We start from the raw sequence: 26,166 nt of genomic DNA, 5'->3' as shown, positions 1-26,166 counted from the left end.
TCCTGCTCTGGGAGGACTCCCAGCAGCAGGAGGGCAGACTTGTGTCTCGGTGGCAGCATCCATTTTGTGGATGCTAAGGCTCTGTCTGACTTTTAACCGGGTTATAGGTTACATGCATGTCGTGTCCCTCTAGAAGGGTGGAATGCTAACCCCGTCGCCAGAATTGGCGAGGGGTTAGTATTCCAATTCGTATGACACCTTACTCGACATGTTTTGATAAAGCGATACCAGAGTTGGCACATAACCGCGAGGATTATAATGCACTTAAGAGTATATGGTATGCGATATCCTGGAAACGGCTAAGGGATAGATCCCGAAAGCCGCAGACAGGCTCAGCTCATGCCAGAGCACCATCTCACACGATTCCAAGCACTCTGCCTTCAGGATTGTTAAGGCCTGCCATAGGAGTGACTGATAGGAGATCTGTGTGTCCATTTTAGGGTTAGATATAGGTATACTATATCTAAAGCAAAGGGTGAGTACACCACCTTGCCCCAGCTGTCGTGCAGCCAGTTGTGTCAGTTTTAGTTAGTCAATCCAGGGGTGGCACAATACATGCTTCAGCCCCTGGGAGACTTCTGGGTGCACCTCAGCCCTGGGTACAGGGACTTGGAGAGGGCCCAGTGCCAATTCAGTACCTGAGTACAATTTGGATAGAGAGAACAGCTAGGCTGTGGGTCTGATTAGCAGGCCCACAGCCAGGGAAAGTCGTAAACCAGTGCAGCAAAAAGCAAAAATCTGGGTGATCATAGGATTGCAGACCCTACTCTCCTACAACGTTCCTTCTTTGTTGAAGCCTAAATCTTCGGTATCGAAGAGTTCTGAGCTGAAACTTTCGACGCCGAAAACTGCAAGTAAAGACTCAGACAAAAGAGCCTCGGTCCAATGTTACACCATCGGATCTGAAATAAAAAGAACTGGTTATTAACCCAGATACTGGACATATTCATGCCAAACTGCCTGAAAAAAGGAAATTGGCCCAACAGGATGAGCACCACATGCCCCTGAAGAAAAGGAATGTGGTACACACCCTTCACCACCTTATGTGCCACCTCCTTCACCTATCAATCAATCAATCATGCCATTTGTATAGCGCACTACTCACCCAGGAGGGTCTCAAGGCGCTTGGGGGGAGGGGTATGCTACTGCTCGAACAGCCAGGTCTTGAGTTGTTTCCTGAAGGCGAGATGGTCCTGGGTCAGCCGAAGGTGGATGGGGAGGGAGTTCCAAGTCTTGGCAGCCAGGTAAAAGAAGGATCTTCCTCCGGCGGTGGCTCTTCGGATGCGTGGTACGGCTGCGAGGGCGAGGCTGGTGGACCGTAGCTGGCGGGTGGGCGTGTAGAAGGTCAGGCGGTCGTTGAGGTACTTGGGGCCCAGGTCGTGGAGAGACTTGTGTGCGTGGGTGAGGAGCCGGAACGTGATCCTCTTGTCGACGGGGAGCCAGTGCAGGTTCCTCAGGTGGCTGGAGATGTGGCTGCGTCGGGGGACATCCAGGATGAGTCGGGCGGAGGCGTTCTGGATGCGCTGGAGTCTTTTCTGTAGCTTGGCTGTGGTTCCGGCGTAGAGGGCGTTTCCGTAGTCCAGTCGGCTGGTGACGAGTGCCTGGGTGACAGTCTTCCTGGTCTCGGTCGGGATCCAGCGGAAGATCTTGCGAAGCATACGCAGGGTGTTGAAGCACGACGAGGAGACGGCGTTGACTTGTCTGGTCATCGAGAGGGAGGGGTCCAGGATGAAGCCCAGGTTGCGTGCGTGGTCGGTTGGCTTGGGTGCGGTGCCCAGGGCTGGGGGCCACCAGGAGTCGTCCCAGGTGGAGGGCGAAGATCCCAGGATGAGGACTTCCGTCTTGTCCGAGTTCAGTTTCAGGCGGCTGTCCTTCATCCACTCGGCGACGTCTTTCATCCCTTCGTGTAGGCAGGTTCTGGCGGTGTCGGGGTCTCTGGTGAGGGAGAGGATCAGCTGGGTGTCGTCGGCGTAAGAGATGATGTTGAGGTTGTGCTGGCGTGCGATGGCTGCGAGAGGTGTCATGTAGATGTTGAAGAGGGTGGGGCTGAGTGAAGATCCTTGCGGGACGCCGCAGATGACTTCGGTGGCCTCGGAGCGAAACGGGGGGAGGCGGACTCTTTGTGTTCTTCCGGCGAGGAACGAGATGATCCACTCCAGTGCCTTCTCTTGGATACCGATGTTGCTGAGGCGCTGGACTAGGGTGCGGTGGCAGACCGTGTCGAACGCAGCGGAGAGGTCCAGGAGGATGAGGGCCACTGTTTCCCCCTTGTCGAGCAGGGTCCGGATGTCGTCGGTGGCTGCGATGAGGGCGGTCTCGGTGCTGTGGTTGGCTCTGAAGCTGGACTGCGAGGGGTCGAGGGATCCGTTCGTCTCGAGGAAGGCGGTCAGCTGTCTGTTGACGATCTTCTCGATGACTTTAGCAGGAAAAGGGAGGAGCGAGATGGGGCGGACGTTTTTAAAATCGGTGGGGTCCGCTGTAGGTTTCTTCAGGAGGGCGCTGATCTCGGCGTGCTTCCAGCTCCCTGGGAAGGTGGCGGTGTTGAAGGAGGCGTTGATGATGTTCCGGAGTTGGGGTGCGATGGTGGAGTCGGCCTTGTTGAAGACGTGGTGTGGGCAGGGGTCGGTCGGTGATCCGGAGTGGATGGTGTTCATCGTGCGGGCTGTGTCTTCGGTGGTCACCGTGGTCCAGGTGCGAAGGGTGGCGGTGGGGGGCATTGGTTCGACGGTTGGGTGCGTGGGTGGGGCGCCGAAGCTGTTGTGGATGTCGGCGATCTTGCGGGGAAGAACGAGGCGAGGGAGTTGCAGAGGTCTTGTGACGGAGTGATGTCGTTGGTGCCGGTGCTGGGGTTGGAGAACTCCTTGACGATAGTGAAGAGCTCTTTGCTGTCGTGGGCGTTGTTGTCTAGTCGTTCCTTCAGGGATTTCTTCTTGGTGGTGCGGATGAGCTGGTGGTGCTTGCGGGTAGCGTGTTTGAGGGCGGTCATGTTGTCGGTGGTCCGGTCGAGGAGCCAGGCTTTCTCGAGGGTGCGGCAGGTCTTCTTGGAGTCCTTGAGGTCGTCGGTGAACCAGGATGCCTTCTTGCTTCTGGGTCTGCTGGGAGGGTTCTTTAGTGGCGCGAGGTCGTCGGCGCAGGCGGTCAGCCACTGTGTGAAGTTGCGGGCTGCTTCGTTGGGGTCCGTTGTGTTGGCGGGTGGGCTCTGGCTGAGGGAGGTGGTGAGCTGGTCTGCGGTGATCTTGCTCCAATTCCTGTGAGGTACCTGTTGCGGGTGGTGGTGGGTCGTGGATCTTTTGAAGCTGAAGTGGACGCAGCTGTGGTCGGTCCAGTGGAGTCCGGTGGCGTGGCTGAAGGTGATGTACTTGCTGGAAGAGAAGACGGGATCAAGCGTGTGGCCGGCGTAGTGGGTGGGGGTGTTGACCAGTTGCTTGAGTCCGAGGTTGGCGAGGTTTTCCAGCAGGGCGGTGGTGTTGCGGTCCTTGTTGTTCTCCAGGTGGAAGTTGAGGTCCCCGAGGAGGATGTAGTCAGTGGAGGGGAGGGCGTGCGGGCTGATGAAGTCTGTGATGTTTTCGCTGAATTGTGTGCGTGGTCCCGGGGGTCTGTAGACGAGGGTGCCTCTGAGGGTCGTCTTAGGGTCGGTGTGAATTTGGAAGTGGAGATGTTCGGCTGCGGCGAAGGAGTCGTTGGCGTCGGTCGTGATGCGGATGGTGTTCCTGTGGACGATGGCGATGCCACCTCCGGTCTGGTTGATGCGGTCCCTCCTGATGATCTTGTACCCGTCCGGGATTGCGATGGCGATGTCGGGTGCAGAGGAAGCGTTCATCCAGGTTTCCGTGAGGAAGGCGACGTCCGGTGATGTAGCGTTGAGGAGGTTCCAGAGTTCCACGGCGTGTCTGTGGACGGAGCGGGTGTTGATCAGGATGCACTTGAGGTGGTTGCTGCTGGTGTTTGTCTTGGCGGGTGCGGGGCAGGTTCGGAGGCAGGTGAACTTGCAGGTGCAGCAGGTGAAGGGTCCGTGGGTGCGTCTCGGGGTGGCTCGGCAGCAGGCGTGGGTCCGGCCGGCATTGAGTGCGTTGAGAGTGGCGGCGTCGTAGCTCAGTCGGGTCGTCTTGCCTCGGCGGGGAGGGCCAGGGGTCCTGGCGCTGGGCGCAGGCCAGGCGCGGACGGTCGCAGGCGGGCTTACCTTTGGCGCACCTTCGGCGCTCAATCGGCGCTCCCGCTGCGCGCGTCCGCTGCGCGGTCGCTCTGGGGGCGTCATAAGTAAGGAGCCGGGAGGGAGGAGCAGCTGGGTGGCGGGAGCGGGGCGGCAAATGGAATCACAGGGGGGCGGGGCCGCAGGGAGGCAGCGGCGGGAAATTCCAAGAAGCAGCGGGCAGCGGGAAATTCCCAGGAGCAGCGGGAAATTCCCAGGAGCAGCGGGCAGCGAGCGAAGGAATCTGCAGGCAGGAGGCGGCAAAGGCAGGCAGGAGCGGCAGCAGGGAGTGGGGCGACCAAGCCCCGCAACTTCACACAGTGGCTGACTGCCTGCGCCGACGACCTCGCGCCACTAAAGAACCCTCCCAGCAGACCCAGAAGCAAGAAGGCATCCTGGTTCACCGACGACCTCAAGGACTCCAAGAAGACCTGCCGCACCCTCGAGAAAGCCTGGCTCCTCGACCGGACCACCGACAACATGACCGCCCTCAAACACACTACCCGCAAGCACCACCAGCTCATCCGCACCACCAAGAAGAAATCCCTGAAGGAACGACTGGACAACAACGCCCACGACAGCAAAGAGCTCTTCACTAGCGGCACCAACAACATCACTCCGTCACAAGACCTCTGCGACTCCCTCGCCTCGTTCTTCCACCGCAAGATCGCCGACACCCACAACAGCTTCGGCGCCCCACCCACGCACCCAACCGTCGAACCAATGCCCCCCCCCGCCACCCTTCGCACCTGGACCACGGTGACCACCGAAGACACAGCCCACACGATGAACACCATCCACTCCGGATCACCGACCGACCCCTGCCCACACCACGTCTTCAACAAGGCCGACTCCACCATCGCACCCCAACTCCGGAACATCATCAACGCCTCCTTCAACACCGCCACCTTCCCGGAGAGCTGGAAGCACGCCGAGATCAGCGCCTTCCTGAAGAAACCTACAGCGGACCCCACCGATCTCAAAAACTTCCGCCCCATCTCGCTCCTCCCTTTTCCTGCTAAAGTCATCGAGAAGATCGTCAACAGACAGCTGACCGCCTTCCTCGAGACGAACCGATCCCTCTACCCCTCGCAGTCCGGCTTCAGAGCCAACCACAGCACCGAGACCGCCCTCATCGCAGCCACCGACGACATCCGGACCCTGCTCGACAAGGGGGAAACAGTGGCCCTCATCCTCCTGGACCTCTCCGCTGCGTTCGACACGGTCTGCCACCGCACCCTAGTCCAGCGCCTCAGCAACATCGGTATCCAAGAGAAGGCACTGGAGTGGATCATCTCGTTCCTCGCCGGAAGAACACAAAGAGTCCGCCTCCCCCCGTTTCGCTCCGAGGCCACCGAAGTCATCTGCGGCGTCCCGCAAGGATCTTCACTCAGCCCCACCCTCTTCAACATCTACATGAAACCTCTCGCAGCCATCGCACGCCAGCACAACCTCAACATCATCTCTTACGCCGACGACACCCAGCTGATCCTCTCCCTCACCAGAGACCCCGACACCGCCAGAACCTGGCTACACGAAGGGATGAAAGACGTCGCCGAATGCAAGAAGGACAGCCGCCTGAAACTGAACTCGGACAAGACGGAAGTCCTCATCCTGGGATCTTCGCCCTCCGCCTGGGACGACTCCTGGTGGCCCCCAGCCCTGGGCACCGTACCCAAGCCAACCGACCACGCACGCAACCTGGGCTTCATCCTGGACCCCTCCCTCTCGATGACCAGACAAGTCAACGCCGTCTCCTCGTCGTGCTTCAACACCCTGCGTATGCTTCACAAGATCTTCCGCTGGATCCCGACCGAGACCAGGAAGACTGTCACCCAGGCACTCGTCACCAGCCGACTGGACTACGGAAACGCCCTCTACGCCGGAACCACAGCCAAGCTACAGAAAAGACTCCAGCGCATCCAGAACGCCTCCGCCCGACTCATCCTGGATGTCCCCCGACGCAGCCACATCTCCAGCCACCTGAGGAACCTGCACTGGCTCCCCGTCGACAAGAGGATCACGTTCCGGCTCCTCACCCACGCACACAAGTCTCTCCACGACCTGGGCCCCAAGTACCTCAACGACCGCCTGACCTTCTACACGCCCACCCGCCAGCTACGGTCCACCAGCCTCGCCCTCGCAGCCGTACCACGCATCCGAAGAGCCACCGCCGGAGGAAGATCCTTCTCTTACCTGGCTGCCAAGACTTGGAACTCCCTCCCCATCCACCTTCGGCTGACCCAGGACCATCTCGCCTTCAGGAAACAACTCAAGACCTGGCTGTTCGAGCAGTAGCATACCCCTCCCCCCAAGCGCCTTGAGACCCTCCCGGGTGAGTAGTGCGCTATACAAATGGCATGATTGATTGATTGACATTAGGCTCCACTCAGAAAACTACACTTGCAATACCAATGCTTAAGGGGATGCTTAAGGATGCAGATGAGGTTTTTAAAGATCCTGTAATGGCAAGAATCATCACGCCCAGTGTTGAGAAGAAATATAAGCCAGCACCTACTGACCCTGCCTACATCAAGGGTCAGCTGCTTTTAGACTCTCTTGTTGTTTATAATGCTCGCAAGAGAGCTAACTCACAGACCACAGGTGAAGCCCCTCGTCCTGATAAGGAGTCCGTTAATTGATGCCTCTGGCAAAAGGGTAGGCTCACACTTGGCTAATCACTGGCGCATCGCTAATGCTCAGGCTTCGTTAGCCAGATCTGATAGGGCTCATTACGATGAGCTAGAAAAAATAATGCAATTTCTGCCTGATGAGCACACATCTAAGTCACATTATCTTATCCAGGAGGGCAAACATATCACCAATACCTCCATCAAGTGAGCATTAGATGCAGCAGACACAGCAGCGCGCGCAGTAAACACCAGCGTACTGCTACGTAGACACGCATGGTTGAGAATTTCAGGTTTCAAACCTGAGGTACAGGCCTCCATTCTCAATCAGCCTTTTGATAAGGAACACCTTTTTGGTCCAGCAGTGGACCCCTTGCTGGAAAAAATTAAGGACACTGAAGTCGGCAAGTCCATGGGGGCTTTACAGTTGCCTGCGAGTAGAGGTTCCTTTCGGCTCCAAATATATTACCACAGAAAATCCCTCCTCCTCTTACAAGGGCAACAACCAATCGCCCTCATCAATATGCTATTTTAGAGGAGGTTTTAGAGGAAATAATGGCAAGGGACAAGGCAGAGGCAACGCCACAGGCACTTCTCCCGCAAATAACAAACAGTGACTTCCTTTGGCTATTCCCGATCATTCCACTCCTGTAGGGGAACGTCTCTCTCTATTTCTCCCGGTCTGGAACATCATCACTTCAGACAAATTGGTTTTACAAATGATCCAATCAGACCCTCCAGCATTTCGCGATTCACGAAAAAATTACGAAATCAGCTGGCTAGCACAAAAGGTGCAATATTTACTAATTCGGCTGCAAAATAAGGGTCTCCCGGCAGGCATTACAAATGGTGGCTTCTTATTGGCTGTACGCAAACATGTCACTACATGTCTCCGTACAGCTGAGCCCTAAAATAGTTGCTTCCTGCAGCCACACTGCGACAAGCAGAGTCAACACAACCAGACTCTGGCTGTGCGTGTGGGAAGCCTGCTCATCAATTAGCAAGTAGGTGATGTTTTTGGCACGTCGTTTAAGTGGCCCTTGAAATCCTAGGCCCCCTCTCATCCTCTGCTCCCTTTCTGAGGGGCATAAAAACACGGCCGCCCAGGAATGTCAACTGCCAGATTAAACTGAATTCTTATCTGTTTTTTCACTGCAAGGTTAAAACAAGGTTGTCTTTTGAAGGCCTGTGTGAAACAGAAGACCGATTGTTCCCTAAAACCCTAACCACAAAAAAAGTTTTCTTTCTCCAGGAGCGCATTTTGGGTATGTGGCTGGACGGGAGAGGGTGAGGGCCACCATCCCAGTGTAACGAACAGGACAGAGGAGAGGGCTCCCCTGCCTGCTCATGTACCAGGTCCCCAGCCTTTCCTTTGACTGCCGAGTACTGCAGCTCCTCTGTACAGCCCCTACCCAGAGTTTCTGTGCCTCTTTCCTCGACACACATTCTGCCCCAAAATGCTCTACCACCGACCTCTGCTCCCCCAGTTCTTATTCTCATATCTCTGTGCCTCGAGCCTTTGGCTCTTAGAATCTCTGCTCCCACCCCCAACCCGGCCTCTCTGCACCCTGTCCCTCCAGACCCCCAAACCCATTCATCTCCCTCCCTACTAGCTTCTGTCTCTAGTCTGACCCCCCCAGGATATTGCGACATGGATATGCACGCGCATACAGGGAGGCAAGCAGGGCACATACTAATCTATCTACGTGCCTCCTCCAATGGAAAAAACAAACAGTTTAGGTTTCTTATTTTCCAGGGACCCGGTAAGAGCAGCTACCAGCCCAAACAGGATTAAGAGAGCCAATTGAACTCTGCAGATTGGTTTATGTTGGCTGCTGAAAACACTTGAAGTTTTTGGGTGAAAGTGTGACTCAGTTTGCGGTATTCCTGGACCATCAAGCCCGAAACAAGCTAAACTTTCTTGTGGCTTCTGCCCACTATGTTCCGGTAGGTCAGGCCGCTGGTTTCTAACATATTGTCTTGGGTGCGGTCATATGTAGCACTGGACTAGTGACCTCCGTACACGAAATGAGGGGGATCAATATGACTAATTACACAACATTTTAAATGTCATTCTTTTATAGCTCTATTTTTTCTAATGCAGGATGTTAGAGTGCTTTGCATCACACCCACATAATAAACAGAGACAATAAATCATGCATGTGTGAATTAAATTTCTATGAATTTACATATAAAAAAAGGGTTACAAGGTGTAAGAGTCCCCTATCATCCATACCACAAGGCATTAGGCTGTATTAGAAAGATTACAAGATAAGAACTGCAAGTAACAAAAAGATATCTGTGCCAAAAGCCTGGGGATGGAGTGGTTGCTCGCAGAGTAGTTGTGGTGGGAATAGTCTCATATTTGGGATGTAGACTGCACACACAGCACCTGTAAGTCACATTGAGGTGGGCCTGTAGTGTGAAAGGGCATACGCCCACCCCATGCCACTGATCTGTGTAGTAGTGGCGTAACACAGGTCCCCGCAGTTCGGGCGGGCCCCCGAGCTCCATGGAGGCCCCCTCAACACAATCCTCTGGCTGGAGGGCTCCCGATTGAGTCTGGAGGGGGTCCCTCCACGTACCTTGCAGGGGGGTCCTTCTGGTTTCATTACGCCAGTGCTGCGTAGAGCAATATTTAACATGCTTACATGAGCCATGGCAATGCACTTCCACCCTCTACGATCCTATGCCCTATGGCATCTGAGGAAGAGGTATCATGCCTCATGGGTCCAGAAGGCAGTGGTGCCCGGCAGAGGTGCGTACATGGGTGCTAGAATATCCCAAGGAGAAATGGGACCAGCTGAACTCCCAGTGAAGCGGTTGCTCCTTGATCACCTCCCCGACCTACAAGCGCCATTGGGGTATCGTAGCGCTGACTTTGTGACACTGGCAATATCTTCCTCATCGGCATTTCCCACTCGTGCTTAAGCGCCCAGTCCCCAGCGTAGCGCTCCGCATATGCGTAGTTCTTAGCAGTTCTACAGTGTTTGTTCTAAGCGCATTGTGCTGTCACTGCAATTATTAATCTCTGGATTTATTGTACTGTTTATTACCTGTGTGCAGAGCGCCGCCGTTTTCACAGATCGCATCTGCTATTTTGCATTCACTTTGGCCTCGCATTGCGTCGTGTTGTTTGTGTGGAAGCCCTCCATTTTGTTGTTCCTGCAGCCCGTCCCTCCCCCTTCGCTAACGCCTCCCAGCTCACCCTCCCACCCACGAAGCACTCAGAAGCACTCGGCTGAGGCGCCCCTGTGACCAGCTGAACTCCCAGTGAAGCGGTTGCTCCTTGATCACCTCCCCGACCTACAAGCGCCATTGGGGTATCGTAGCGCTGACTTTGTGACACTGGCAATATCTTCCTCATCGGCATTTCCCACTCGTGCTTAAGCGCCCAGTCCCCAGCGTAGCGCTCCGCATATGCGTAGTTCTTAGCAGTTCTACAGTGTTTGTTCTAAGCGCATTGTGCTGTCACTGCAATTATTAATCTCTGGATTTATTGTACTGTTTATTACCTGTGTGCAGAGCGCCGCCGTTTTCACAGATCGCATCTGCTATTTTGCATTCACTTTGGCCTCGCATTGCGTCGTGTTGTTTGTGTGGAAGCCCTCCATTTTGTTGTTCCTGCAGCCCGTCCCTCCCCCTTCGCTAACGCCTCCCAGCTCACCCTCCCACGCTCCGCCCCCTCCACCTTCCATTTATGGCCAATGTCCCCACGCGCAGCGTCCACGCGCTTCGGCCACGCCGAAGGTGCGCCAAAGGTAAGCCCGTCTACGCCCGTCCGCGCCTGGACCGCGCCCAGCGCCAGACCCCCTGCCCCTCGCACTGCCCAGCCCCCCCGCGTTACCTACGATGCCGCCACCCTCCTAGCCCTTAACCCCGGTCGCGCCCCCAACTGCATCCTAGCCGCTCCAGGACGCACCCATGGACCGTTCTCCTGCCTCTCCTGCAAATTCAGCGGCACCGTCAACATCTCCGTTCCGACCACACCACAGATTCCCGACCCCAACCACCTACAATGCATCCTTCTCAACACCCGCTCGGTCCACAGACACGCCATTGACCTTTGGAACCTACTAGACACCATCTCTCCAGACGTCGCCTTCCTAACGGAAACATGGATGAACGCCTCCTCCGCCCCTGACATCGCCATCGCTATCCCTGACGACTATAAGATTACACGCAAAGACCGCACCGACCAAACAGGAGGAGGAATCGCTATCGTCCATAAGAAATCAATCCGCATCTCAACCAGCTCTGACGCCAACCTCGCCAACTCCGAACACCTCCACTTCCAGATCCACATCGACCCCAAGACCACACTCAGAGGCACCCTCCTCTACAGACCACCAGGACCCCGCGCAAAATTCAGTGAAGACATCACGGACTTCATCTCCCCACACGCGCTCCCCTCCAAAGACTACATCCTCCTGGGAGACCTCAACTTCCACCTTGAGAAGATCAACGACCGCAACACCGCCACCCTCTTAGACAACCTCGCCAACCTCGGACTTAAACAACTGGTCACTTCCCCCACCCACATCGCAGGTCACACACTCGACCCCATCTTCACCTCTAGCAACCATGTCTCTTTCAACCACACTACGGAGCTCCTCTGGACTGACCACAGCTGCGTCCACTTCACCTACAACAAGCCAAAACCCATCATCCACCTCCAACCAACTCTACAAAGAAACTGGAACAAAATCACCACGGAACAGATCTCCTCATCGCTCCTTCAAACCTCCCCAGCCCTCTCTTCTAACGCCAACGAAGCCGCCTCCAACCTCACCCTTTGGTTATCCAACACCGCAGACACCTTAGCACCACTGAAAAAACGCCAACACAAAATCAAGAAGGCCTCATGGTTCAACGAGGACCTCAAGAAATCCAAGAAACTATGCCGCTCCCTTGAAAAGGCCTGGAAAAAAGACTCATCCACCAGCAACAAGGACGCCTTCAAAAACGCCATCCGTACTCACCACCAACTGATCCGAAAAGCCAAAAAAACAGCATTCAAGGATCGACTCGACAACAACGCCCACAACAGCAAGGAACTTTTCAACATCGTCAAGGAATTTTCCAACCCCTCGGCCAACTCCAACGACATCACCCCCTCTCAAACTCTCTGCGACTCCCTAGCCTCTTTCTTCCACAACAAGATTGCTGACATCCACAACAGCTTTGACAACCAACCCGGAAGCCAACCCACCCTACCATCAGCTGACTATCTTCCCCCCGTTTACACCCTCAACGCCTGGAACCCAATCACCACTGAGGACACCATCCGCCTGATGAATTCCATCCACTCTGGATCCCCCACAGACCCATGCCCTCACCACATCTTCAACAAAGCAGACTCCGTCATAGCTCCGCACCTCCGAGACGTCATCAACTGCTCCTTCAACTCCGCTACCTTCCCAGAAGACTGGAAACACGCTGAACTCACCGCCCTTCTGAAAAAACCAACAGCAGACCCCACCGAACTCAAAAACTACCGCCCCATCTCGCTTCTTCCATTCCCGGCCAAAGTCATCGAGAAAGCTGTCAACAACCAGCTCGCCGCCTTCCTCGAGGCCAACAAATCCCTCGACTCCTCACAATCTGGCTTCCGAGCAAAGCACAGCACTGAGACCGCCCTCATCGCAGCAACAGACGACATTCGAACTCTACTGGACAATGGAGACACAGTCGCCCTCATCCTCCTCGACCTTTCCGCAGCCTTCGACACAGTCTGCCACAGCACCCTTTTACAGCGCCTCAGAAACATCGGAATCCAAGGAAAGGCACTGGAATGGATCACCTCGTTCCTCTCCGGAAGAACCCAGAGAGTCCGCCTCCCACCATTCAAGTCCGAGGCCTCTGAAATCATCTGCGGCGTACCACAAGGATCCTCACTCAGCCCCACCCTCTTCAACGTATACATGAGCCCCCTCGCGACCATCGCCCGCCAACACAACCTCAACATCATCTCTTACGCGGATGACACTCAACTGATCCTTTCTCTCACCAAGGACCCCAGCACCGCCAAAACTAACCTACACGAAGGAATGAAAGAAGTCGCCGAATGGATGAAACAAAGCCGTCTGAAACTGAACTCAGACAAAACAGAAGTCCTCATCTTAGGTAAATCCCCCTCTGCATGGGACGACTCCTGGTGGCCGGAAGCCCTCGGAAAAGCACCCATCCCGACAGACCACGCACGGAACCTTGGCGTCATCCTGGACTCTTCACTTTCAATGAACAGACAAGTCAGCGCCGTATCCTCATCCTGCTTCAACATCCTTCGCATGCTCAGAAAAACATTTCGCTGGATCCCCACCGAAACAAGGAAAACAGTCACCCATGCTCTGGTCACGAGCCGACTGGACTACGGAAACACCCTCTACGCAGGTACCACCGCCAAACTACAGAAGAAACTACAACGAATCCAAAACGCCTCAGCCAGGCTCATATTAGACATCCCACGCAACGAACACATCTCTGGTCACCTTAAAGACCTCCACTGGCTACCCGTCAATAAGAGGATTACTTTCCGACTGCTTACCCACGCACACAAATCACTCTACGACATCGGACCAGATTGCCTCAACTCTCGACTATCCTTCTACACCCCCTCCCGCCAACTTCGATCTTCCAGCCAAGCATTCGCCACTGTCCCTCGCATCAACAAAACCACCATGGGAGGCAGATCCTTCTCATACCTGGCTGCCAAAACATGGAACTCACTCCCCGCTTACCTTCGCCTCACCCAGAATCACCTAGCGTTCAGAAAACAACTTAAAACGTGGATATTTGACAAATAATCCCCCTCCCCAAGCGCCTTGAAACCCTCTGGGTATGTAGTGCGCTATATAAATTTTATGACTTGACTTGACTTGACCCCCTCACATGAGGTTAGGATTGGAGTTGTGCTTCCACTGAGCTGCAGACACTTTAAACATGCCTATTTCAAAGTGGAGCACTCTGCTAAAACAGTTTCAATCGATTTAAGGCTGAAAATGAATGATTATGAGGAAAATAAAGTGCCGCAATAACGCCACTAAATTTCCATGTTTGTGCCACTAAATTTGCTAATCCATGCCGCAATATCCTGGGGGGTCTGTCAAATATAGTTACTGCCTGGAACTTACAAACACTCCCCCAAACATTCTTCGAAGATCACACACAATGTCACAGGAACATCTTACCCTTCTAATAAAAGAAGTTATCTCTCTGTTGGAGAAAGGAGAATAGAACCAGTCCCATTAAAACATCAAGGGACCGTACTTCTTGATCCCCAAAAAGGATGGCTCTCTCAGGCCTATGCTAGACCTCCGAGAACTAAATCTATACATTCAGTTTGACCACTTTCACATGGTCACACTCCGGCAAGTACTACTGCTCCTTCAATAAGACGACTTTCTGTCCACTCTGGACTTAAAGGACGCCTATTTCCGTATCTCAAAACACCCTGCTCACCGCAAATACTTCAGGTTCGTAGTAACAGGCCAGCACTTTTAGTTCAAGGTGCTCCCATTCGGAGTAACTACCGCACTCAGGGTTTTCACCAAGTGCCTGGCAGTAGTCGCAGCTCATCTTCGAAGACAACACATTCACGTCTTACCATATTTGGATGACTGGCTCATAAAAGCCAGTTTGAAAAAAAGCAGTCTACGTCACACTCTCAGAACAGTGCAATTGCTCCACGACCTTGGATTCACAGAAAATGTGTCCAAATCCCATCTACATCCATCCAACACACAGGCATATCTGGGAGCCACTATAGATACACAAATGGCTTTGGCCTACCCCAATACGGCCAGAATCTGCAACATGCAAACTTTACTCAGTTTCAGCCTCAACACTCATTGCCAGCTTGAGTGTTCATGCAGTTACTAGGGATGATGGTGTCTTGCATTCTAATAGTCCCTTACGCAAGACTCCAGATGCGTCTCCTTTAGGAGTGCTTAGCACGTCAGTGGAACCAGGCTCAGTGTCTCTTATCAGATCTAGTGTTGGTGGACGGCCGCACCCATCGCTCTCTGCAGTGGTGTAATACATAAAACCTTTCAAAAGGGCGGCCCTTCATAGACCCAGTTCCACAAATAGTGCTAACAGCTGACGCATCACTCACTGGTTGGGGAGGTGATCTCCAGACTCATCAAAAGTAGCTTCACATAAATCATCTAGAGCTGCTAGCAATTTTTCTAGCGCTCAAAGCGTTTCAAGTTCATCTAGTAGGCAAAGCTGTCCTGATCCGTACAGACAACATGAGAGCAATGTACTACATACAAAAACGGGGGACACACACACTCTCCAGCTGTCACAACTAGCACAGACCATCTGGAGATGGGCCATATGTCACAAAATGTTTCTCTTTGCAGAACACCTCAGTCGTCAAAGACAACAGATCCATGAATTGGAAATCTACCCTCAGGTTCTCCTCCCATTCTTTCAAATGTGGGATTTGTTCGCCACAAACCTAAACGCAAAATGCCCAAGCTTCACATCCTGACATCCACACCAATTGTCCAAGGGCAATGCACTATAGATGAATTGGTCAGGGCTATTTGCCTACTCTTTTCCCCTTCTCCCACTCATTTCATGAGTGGTTCGAAAGCTCAGACAGGCGTGCATGACATTAATCCCAGTTGCTCCAACATGGGCCCGACAACCTTGATTCACAGCCCTGTTTGAGCTCTCAGTAGGTCCTCACCAAAAACTACACCTCACTCCCAAGCTTCTCGCTCAGAACCATGGAGAGATAAGACATCCAGATCTCGGCCATCTCAACCTTACGATCTGGCACCTGAAATCTTAGAGTTTGGCTACCTTAATCTTCCGCCAGACTGCATAAATATTGTCAAAGAGGCTAGACGTTCTACCACAAGGGCATGCTATCTCGCAAAGTGGAAGACATTTGTAATACACTGCAATAACAATCAGATAGATCCACTGTACGCTTCAGTTCAATAATTCATTTGCTATTGACTAAATCTGCAGCATTCCAATCTAGCGTACTCTTCCATATGCTTACACCTTGCTGCAATAGCTGCATATCTACAGAACAGAAAACATCAGTCTTTATTTAGAGTGCATGTCATTAAAGCATTTATGGAGGAACTTAGAAGAATCATTCCTCCAAGACTTCCACCTGCTCCAGTGTGGAATCTCAACATTGTCCTCACTAGGCTAATCGGTCTACCCTTTGAGCCATTGCATAGATTTGAAATACAATTTCTCACTTGGAAGGTAGCTTTCCTCATAGCTATTACATCTCTGAGGAGAGTGGGTGAGCTTCAGGCACTAACCATAGAAGAACCATTCTTACAAATACACCAAAACAAAGTGGTTCTTCAGACCAACCGTAAATTTCTACCAAATGTCATTTCTGCCTTTCATATCAACCAATCTGTTGAGTTGCCTGTGTTCTTCCCTCAAGCAGATTCTGTGGCAGAACATGCCTTACACACTTTAGATGTGAAAAGAGCATTTCTTTACTATATAGAAAGGACAAAGCGTTTTTGGAAAAACAGCTATTTGTCGATTTTGCTCCACCACATGAAGGCAATCCTATATCAAAACAAGCATTTGCAATGCAATAGGTCTCGCTTTTGTGAAAGTTAGAGCTGTTGGTGCTGTAAATGACAACGTTTTTTAGTTATGTTTTTGATTTCTAAGCATTTTACCTTGCTGTCCCGTAACATGAAGCACTGGCAAAGCCAGAAAGAAACAATGCACTTTGTGCTTGTAGTTTTAGTAAAAGAACTCAAGAACTCCAGTGACAGAAAAACAAGCCGAACGGCTGTCTAGAGTAATAAAATGCTGTGTTGCAGCATTCACATGTGTTTCTGAAGTTAATCTTATCATGCATGTTATAAAATGACAAATAGTTAAAAATAAAAAGCAAACAAAATGTCCGAGTGATATTCTGATTAAAATTAGCAATTCGGTTTGAAAGCACTGATTCCTGCATGTTATTCCGTATCGCAGTTGCAAAACTCAGGATGGCATGAGTAGGGGAAGAAATACTGCAATAGCACACCATTTTTTCAGGTAGCGCAGTGCAGCAGCTAGAAATTACCTAAAATAAACCTCAGCCCTACGGAGTGACGAAATTTGGACATACATATTTAAATGTTTCTTTTTGACTTCTTTAACTTGTTCTACCTTCACTTAAGCATTTCTCTGTATTCGTCCCAACTGTAAAGGAGCTCTTCTCCAAATTATATTTTCTATTTATATTCCGAACAATGTATAAAATTAAAAAAAAGTACCAAGTAGAGGCATTGGTGGATGTAAATGATCCATTACAGTTGCAGGGCAAGATTACTACGGTGGGGGTGAGGGACAACCCCTGCACTTCCCAATCAACCACAACAAGGACGTTACGTCACTCATGTCATCAACCTATACAAAACCAATTGGAAAATGGCTATTTGTTCTATACATTTATCAATATGAAGCAGCACATGGCAAACGATCTCTGTCACGCCCGTTGTTGATCTCACCAAATGCTTTTACAAGAAGAAAGAAAAAAAAGTTTACTGTTGAGTTTACAAAAAGGTATTCAAAAATACAATCTGCTATTGCTTGCAATAAATCCGTCTGTAAAAAGGCAAATAAACAAGGTGGAATATTCAAATGCTGAATTATCCTTCTATATAGCGTTGTTGTCCCACCCCTTAAGAGAATAGAACACGCTCTGGCAAAGCCGATAAGCCTCACTTGTGACAGAGTATGATGTAACCGGAGTGACTGGCCAATGGGCTAAGTCATAGTGGCTGTTTTCCTCTCGCATGACTATCTCCGCATGGAATCAGATGGTGAGAAAACAGGGTAGGCACTCTCAGTTTAAGTGTAGAATATTCCACCAGCATGAGGTGCGGGTGTCCACTAGTACAGAGATACAAGCAGGTGTTGTTATCTTTTTCCATTCAAGTGCTTTACACTTTGTGTCCTTGGGCAAATCTGTACAACATAGCTGCACAGGGGGGAGTGGGGGGATAAAACAGCTCTATTCATTTTTCTCGCCACCCTGCCCTTCATGATGCCAATCAAATCAAAGTGTGTGTTGCACTTGAATGCAGTAGTTTAAAAAAAACTAATGCATTTGACCAATCAGATACAAGTCCTAAGGCATTCATAAGTTATCAAATACAAAGCAAGATTTCCCAGGTATATGTACAACACAAATAACCCAAAGATGACGGTCCTTTGATAAAGTTGCAAGACACAATGGGCCTCATTACAACAGCCGTGGTGAGGCAGCGATGGACTAAACCGGTGTATTATTTATAACAAATAGACACAAGATGTAGTCCTACCTAGCAGCTGTGAATCAGGGAGCCCCTCGTCTGCCTCACTTCTGATAATGAATGTAATACTACGCTGTCAACTAAGGCACCCCCTGCTTGAAACGAGCAATGGCAATGTGCTGCACTCACAAAACCATGTAACTCACTCTGAATTCACAAGAGCACTCCTCTCATCCAGCATTTATACAAAGTGTTCGCTCTGCAATCACCCAGGCACACCACTCACCCTGCACTGACAGACCTCTTATGCCGCACTCCTACATCTCTCACCCACCACAGGCATTTTATACAGCATCCTATAAAATCACCCTGCCCTCAACCACCTGGACACTCACCCTGCACTAACATTGCTAACGCTGCACACCAGAGACCACTCAGACACTGCTCACAGACTTTTCTCCCAGCATTGACATGCCTAACACCCTGCACAATTAATCTTTAGCCCGGAACTCATAGTCCACAATACACTTCTCACTCTGACTCACACACCATTCATGCTAGCAGACGTCTTTCAACTGTGCACACGTCTCTCACTGGTGGGTACACCAATCACACTGCATACTCAGCAACTCAATCTGCACACACAAATACACCTTGCACTCCTAGACTAGTCACACATCACTCTACCTCATAGACAACCACTTACTTTACACACAGACTGCTAATCATGCACCTGAATTCAGCTTACCCTACACACACAGCTTAGTGTGTACAATCTTACACCACTAACTCTACATACACAGCTCACCCCGCTTACTCATCCACCACAAACACTGGTAAACAAATCTCGTTACCCAAGAGGAGGAACTTATAGTTACCCCTCAGCCCCTGCTCTACGTTATCTGACGTGCCCCCTTGCAATGTCAGGCATGCCACGCCCCCTCTGCAACACCAACATGCTACTAACCCGTGAGGGAACTGCGGTGCTGCGGGTTGCTGCCTTGGTAGGCAGACAAAATATCGCTTTTTAAATATCGACATACAATAATGTCGATGTTTATATATCGAAGGGACAGAATATAGAAGGTAAGTAATATTGATATTTTTAATATCGATGGGACAGAATTTCGAAGGTAATATCGGTTTTGTTAATATCGATATTAGTAATATCGATGTTAGTAATATCGATGTTACTAATATCGATTTTTATATGATTTTTATGTATATTATTATGTATTTAATATGTATTATTATTTTTTATTCATTTAAATTTTGTATTTTAGTACCGTAGCGGGTTGTCGGTTTATAGGGGAATAGGGTGGGAAGTAGTTTAATTACACTAATTTAATTATTAATTTTTAGGAATTATAAATCAATTTTAATTAATTGGTAATTCATTTGTATTAATTGGTAATTAATTTAAATTGATTAATTGGTAATTATGTTCTGTAGCGGGTTGTGGGTTTATAGGGGGGGGGAGTAATTTAATTATACTAAATTAATTATTAATTTTTATGAATTATAAATTAATTTTAATTAATTTGGTAATTAATTTGTATTAACTGGTAATTAATTTAAATTGCTTAATTGATAATTATGTTCTGTAGTGGGTTATGGGTTTATAGGGGAATAGGGTGGGAAGTCATTTAAATGTAATTAAGTAATCATTTATTTTAATTAATTGTTTTTGTTAATTATATAATTGTTAATTGGTAATTAATTTTTATTAATTGATTAATTGACAATTATGTTCTGTAGCGGCTTATAAGTTTATAGGGGAGTAGGGTGGGAAGTAATTTAAGTGGAATTAAGTAATTAATTTATTTTAACTGTTAATTATATTGGTGATTAATTATTAATTTGTAATTATTATTAATCGGTATTTATTATTAATTTACTTTTACCTAATTATTCATTGGTAATTATGTTTTTAATAATTATGTATTGGTATTTGTAAATAGTTTAGATTTATTCAATAATTCATTTTTTAAATATTTTAAAATATTAATGTATTTATAAGTATGGCATTTTTATCTTCTACGCTATCCAACACTTTCCCTACTGTTGCACTCTTTGGAGTGGGAATAGTAATTTTTACCCCAACGCTATCCAACACTTTCCCTACTGTTACACTCTCTGGAGTGGGAATAGTAATTTTTACCTCTATGCTATCCAACATTTTACTTACTGTTGTTTTTTTATTTGGTTATAATAGTATTTTATTCCCTCCATTATTTAAATATATTTTGTATAGTTTTAGCTAATGTATATAATTTTAAAAATATTAAAAGTAAATTTAATTTTTTTAATTTGTTTTGCATAATTATTTAATTTTTGTTTGTTAATATTTGATGTGTACAGATGAATTTGTAATTTATAATATTTTTAATTATTTATAATGTATCAAAATTATTATTAAAAATGATTAAGTATCTATATAATATATATGTATATTTTAATTACTTTTTTATTAAATTGTGTATATTACTTATTAATTTTAAATATAAAATACTTTTAACTATGTTTATTATATTTTTAAGTATTATTTAATTTATTTTACTTTTTTTTTTATTTAAAAAAACTATATATTTTTTAAAACAATATTTTTGACATTGATATTTTTTTTCTGATATTTTTGTACTTACCTTGTTTTAGATAGGATGTCAATATTGTTGACATTGATATTAAGGCTCCGATATTTTTGTACCTCGATATTATGCCTTTCTACATTTTGTCAGACATTCTGTATGTATGTATGTATGTATAGGCATTTATATAGCGCACTACTTACCCGTAGGGTCCCAAGGCGCTTCGACCGCTGCGAAACCCTTCCTGGCTTCCCTGAGAGATGGTCCCTTAATGGGTATCTCCAGGGTGAGACCAGGCATCCCCGGCGGTCTGGTGGGGCCGTTAGTGAAGATGAGGCAAGCTAATGCCCAGAGTTGCCGAGTGTGAACGCTGATCAGAGTGGGCACCGAGGCGAGAGAATTATCGAGTCCGCTGACCCTGGTCCAGAAACCTGCCGCGCCGGGAATCGAACCCTGGTCCCGGGCCATCCTCTGCTCTCGGGTCTGCCGCCTCTAACCAGTGAGCCACACTACTTCATTCTGCTGCCTTACTTCTTTTGGTGAGGCGGTGGCCTTGCCATCGAGTACTTGGGTACGCTTGCGAGTATTCTTGGACATGGGAGGGATTGTTTATGGAGTTCAAATTTTTTACTGTGTCCTGCGCGAGGACAGGCGACTATTGAAACCAACTCTACCACAGGAACTGTGGCACATGTTCCGTTTGGGGTGTGCTTGTGCACAAGGGCGGGTTCCTCACCGCGCTGACGACCCCAGGGGGTCAAGGAACTCACTGCCAAACTCAGGTTGGAACAGCCACGTGTCCCCCACAAGCTAGGTGCACTTCGGACTGCATGTCACGTAAGGAGGGTGGGGTCAAAAGGCCTGCAAAATTATTGCTAAACGCTCGTCGCATACCTGCAATGCATTTACACCATTTGCAGTGATATACAAAGGACTTAGATTGGTGCGAAAACATGTGGCGGGCAGGTATGTAAAGACTACCTTGTCCCCACTTGCCTTATAAAGGCCCATAACTCGAACTGCAGAGGGCCGTGCCTCTGCCCGAAATAGAGCAATTAACCATCGTGCGTATTGTACTGCCGCCACAGTGAGGTCAAACCTTTCTTATGACCCGCCTAGAAGAAACCTGCCTCGGAGCTAAGCTTGTGGCATGCAACGGTTCAATTGCTCCAGGTCAAGCGAGCCCCAAAAGCCCAGAGGCAGGAGCCGTGAGTCTCAAAGGGGGAAGCAGGGGAGGGGAGGACGTCAAGAGGCTGAAGAAATTGCGTCTGCAGGCTCCGGACTCACTGCATAAAACATCGACGCTGCCTGCAGGCACATAGTGCGGCGCACCACGAGGACAGCGTGCCCCAGCGGGATAACCATTTAAAATTCCCCTGGGGAGGCCCGAGATCACCATGCTGCCCAGGAAACACCGGTATACTGATGGGAGAGGGGGGACCGGGAAGTGGTCCGCCCCCAGTGGCGACCTGGAAGGCCCCACAATAGAACATCCCCCACGCCAAGGGAGACCTAACAAGCGCGGGGCCGATAACACTCTCCTCAGCCTCGCCAGGGTCTTCAGAGGTGAGCTCACTTTTAATTGGTTTTCGATGCGTCTGCGGAGGCTAGGATGCGACAGAAACTAAAGGAGTACCGAGAAGAGGTGTTCTGAGAGGGCGAGAGCAGAGTTTGCAGTTTCCAGACCTGGTGTCGCTAGCACAATCACTGTATTTGCAGCATGGTGTCTTTTTGGCTTTGTGACCAGTATTTCATCTCGCTTGTGAGAGAGGGGGGGGTAGGAGGATGTGAGCCCGCGAGTGGTGCGCTCGCGCTAAAAGGAGGCAGCAGGGGGAGGGACAAGAGGAGGGGGCGAGTGAAAGCGTTTCACTTGTGGGAGCGTGCAGCGCCAGGAGCGTTAATTGCTCCCATATGGCGCCGCGCGCTCCCGTAAGTAAATCGCCACACGTGCACGCGTTGCCATTGAAGGCAATGGAACGCGTGCACGTGTTTCGCTGAAAAGCCTAAGTGATCACAAAAGGTCTTTTTAGCCTATACAGTGCATGCGCGCTGCTTAGGCGAGACCTAAACAGGCATTGCAAGGTGGCTAGTCCAGTGCATCCAAATATGCTATGCAAAAGCGAAAAGAACACTAACATTTCCCCCTAGAGCACACTCCACATGCAAACTAGGGGCTTCTATGGCTTTCTTAGGAAATGTACCCATAGATGATATCTGCAAAGCTGCAACATGGTCTACAACTCACACATTCACAAAACACTATTGTGTAGATGTATTAGCAAGACCTCAAGCTAGTGTGGGCCTAGCAGTGTTACGTACACTACAGGTTAGCCACCACGTTGGGAGATAACTGCTTTAAAGTCTAAGCACAGCATTTGATCTACAGCTCACATGACTTGAATGGAAAATGCTTCTTACCCAGTATGCATCTGTTCTTGGCATGTAGAGCTGTAGAGTCACATGCGCCCACCCGCCTCCCTGGGTACCTATCCCTGTTGCAGTTACATCTTACTTAGATACATATATACATGGACATCTCTTACTACTCTTACTACTTTGTTATCATCCTCTGAGGCATACAATCTAACAATCGAGTCAATGCCCATACGCACTATTCCCGAAAGGAGGAGTCACCTACCTCTTGACTGGAAAAGACTTCTTCGAACAAAAACAAAGTGCAAACATCAGGAACCAACACTAGATGGCAGGCTATGCACAGCATGTGACTACAGCTCTACATGCCAGGAACAGATGCATACTGGGTAAGTAGCATTTTCCTTACATGGCTTTATTTGGTGAAAATGTATTGGACAGACCTAATAAAAGAATCCTAATCGGATTCGATTATGAAAGGTTTTTAGTTGTATTTTGGTTTGACATGTTCGGATGCCTCTTCCTGATAAATTTGGGGCAATTGCACGAGATGGAAGATTATCATTAGCCCTACCTCCATCACAGACATTGTCTGGTACCGTTTGGATCTTGGTGCCCTGCGCGGACAGAGTAACTCTTCTCACTATTTTCAGGTTGGCTCTCTGCAGCCACCCAGCTTAGCCACTACTGAATGAATGAATTAAGGAGCCATGATCAGTCTACACTGTATGTTGAAGCGATTGTCATGTTCACTTAAGTATGGCTCTCTATGCTTAGCTTAGCTCCTAGTTGCAATCTTCATTTGTGCTTGCCCTTGCTTCCTATGACACCGTCACAGTGATAATTATTGCACATCTCTAGTGATCTACAACTGAAGGTGGTTGGATAGTTGGAGGTGCGTTTTGTACCTGGGAAAAGAAAAAAAAGTGGGTGTTTGATATTAGAATTAATTGAAAGGAAAATATATTCAGTTAATGTGGTTGAGCTAGTCAGTTACATTATTGGATATAAAATGGGAGTTGCTCTTTTACTAGTGAGTGCTACATGCACAAGTGGGATAATTAGTAAGGGTCTGATTTAGAGGTCAGTGGAGGGAATACTCCATCACAAATGAGGGTGATGGATATCCCGTCCTCTGTATTACGATCCCTGTAGGATAGAATGTGATTGTAAGACAGTGGACGGGATATCCGTCTTGTTCGTGACAGAGTGTTCCCTCCGCCGACTTCTGAATCAGGCCCCAAGTATTCATGTATGTTCACGACATGGCTCGTGGCTTTGTGGGAACAAGATAATAATGTGCACTTATCTTTTGTGAGGTGCATAAATAAGGTGCACTTCACTTCATGTCTGAATGTATAAGCTACAAGTGAGTCCTCTTTGGTCTCTTGATAAATACCGTTCTCTCATCCCTTTCAGACTATACATCACTGTGGATGAGCCAGACCTCGCCATCACCATGTACAAGAAGCATAAGTTGTATGATGACATGATCCGCCTGGTTGGAAAGTATCACAAGGAACTGCTCAGCGATGCTCACCAGCACTTAGGAAAGGTATGATGCCATATTGAAGTAACAAACCAGCAAAGAAGTGCATGTATCATGGACCTGCTTATGGGTTTTCACCTGCTAGTGAGTGTCTGCTGAGAACTGTGCAGACTGGAAATGTGATGTAATGTAATGTAATGGTATATTTATAGAGCGCAACTGTCACTCCGAGGAGCATCTTGGCACTGAGACGGAAACCAAAGATGTAAGCAAAGCTGGTTTACTGCTAACTGTAAAAATAGATCAGATCAGAGTTTTGCAGAGAGTATCCGGAGCACTAAAGATCCAGGTTTTCAGTGCCTTCCTAAACAGGGACTCGGATGTAATCTGGCGAAGTTGTGCAGGAAGTTTATTCCATGCCTTTGAGCCTATAACTGTGAGCGATTTTCCTCCGATCGACACCAACCTGAAGGCTGGTATTTTCAACAGATTGGCATTTGCTGATCTTAAACTTCGGGAGGAAACATAATGCTTATTTATTTATTAATTTAAATCATTTGTAGAGTTCACAGTAACACTGCCGGCATCCTGGCACTGAGAGGTAGGTCAAAGGAAAGCAATCAGCCGTGAGAGCAAAAGGAAGGTATACCAACAAGAGTCTGTTACTATTGCACTTGGGAAATTATACCATCGGAAAGAGCCAACTCTTGATTTCCTTGCGGAACAGCAGCAATTTGTGAATTTTCCTGATTTCAAATAGGAGGCTGTTCCAAAGACGAGCTGCTGCCACGCTAAACGCTCTTCCGCCCTGAGTCGCTTTCTTTATCCTGGGTATTCTAGCAAGATTGGCGGAAGAAGAGCGGAGGGTCCGGGTGGGCTGGTACCATTGGAATTTGTCCTGGAGTGGCTTAGGGCCCTGACTGTGCAATGCTTGAACACGATGCATAAGGACTTAAATAAAATCCTCTGAGGTACTGGGAGCCAATGTAGGTCTGCCAATGCTTGTGTTGTTGATGATCGGCGAGTTCGGGAGAGTGCTAACTTAACTGCTGCCGTCTGGATACTCTGTAGCCTTGCAACCAGTTTGAAGATATTGGGGGACGAGGAGTGAAAGGCCCTAAAAGTGATGATGAGGACCTTGAACAGGACACGTTTGTGAATTGGCAGCCAATGTAGTATATCTAGCACTGCTGAAGAGGACAACCTCCTGGGCCACTTCAGTACCAGCCGCATGCTGGACTATCTGAAGCTTGTGCAGGACTGATCCTTTTTTATTTTTGAAAAACCTTTATTAAGGGTAAATAAGTGTGAATCACAGCGTACTGCCTCCATCCCCAGTAGGGCCGGCATTGGGATGCGTCAAGTATGGAGAGAATACAAGTAAGAGGCGGGGGAATACCCAGCAAGCCGCCTACAACCACATCGGGCCGGTCGCGTTAGTTGGAGCAATGAGCTTTAAGGGCAGTCGGATATCTGTAATCATATAATAACGAACATTAACTGTGAAGGAACAAGAAATTGACATTTACACTAATACACTGTATTTGAAGTATGTATATCTGATGTGATGACGCACTCTACACCGGAGGGGTAGAGAGGGGTGTGCCGTGTTCTCCAGTAAATGGCGTGTGTGGACGAGGGTGGGGGTTCCCTTTGC

General features: G+C 49.0%; 1 protein-coding gene across 1 annotated transcript in view; it reads left to right on the top strand.

Annotated features, from left to right (window-relative positions):
- IFT172 (intraflagellar transport 172) overlaps positions 1-26,166 on the top strand; it is a 1,142,656-nt gene that overhangs the window by 468,279 nt on the left and 648,211 nt on the right. Inside the window, exon 28 of the mRNA XM_078650113.1 lies at positions 24,440-24,575. Within this exon, the coding sequence (XP_078506239.1) occupies positions 24,440-24,575 (136 nt within the window). The remainder of the gene's footprint in view (positions 1-24,439; positions 24,576-26,166) is intronic.

The sequence above is a fragment of the Lissotriton helveticus genome, chromosome 6 (genome assembly GCF_964261635.1).
Source record: "Lissotriton helveticus chromosome 6, aLisHel1.1, whole genome shotgun sequence".
NCBI lineage: Eukaryota > Metazoa > Chordata > Amphibia > Caudata > Salamandridae > Lissotriton > Lissotriton helveticus.
Note: the sequence above shows the minus strand (reverse complement) of the source record. Positions and strands in the feature narration are given on the sequence as shown.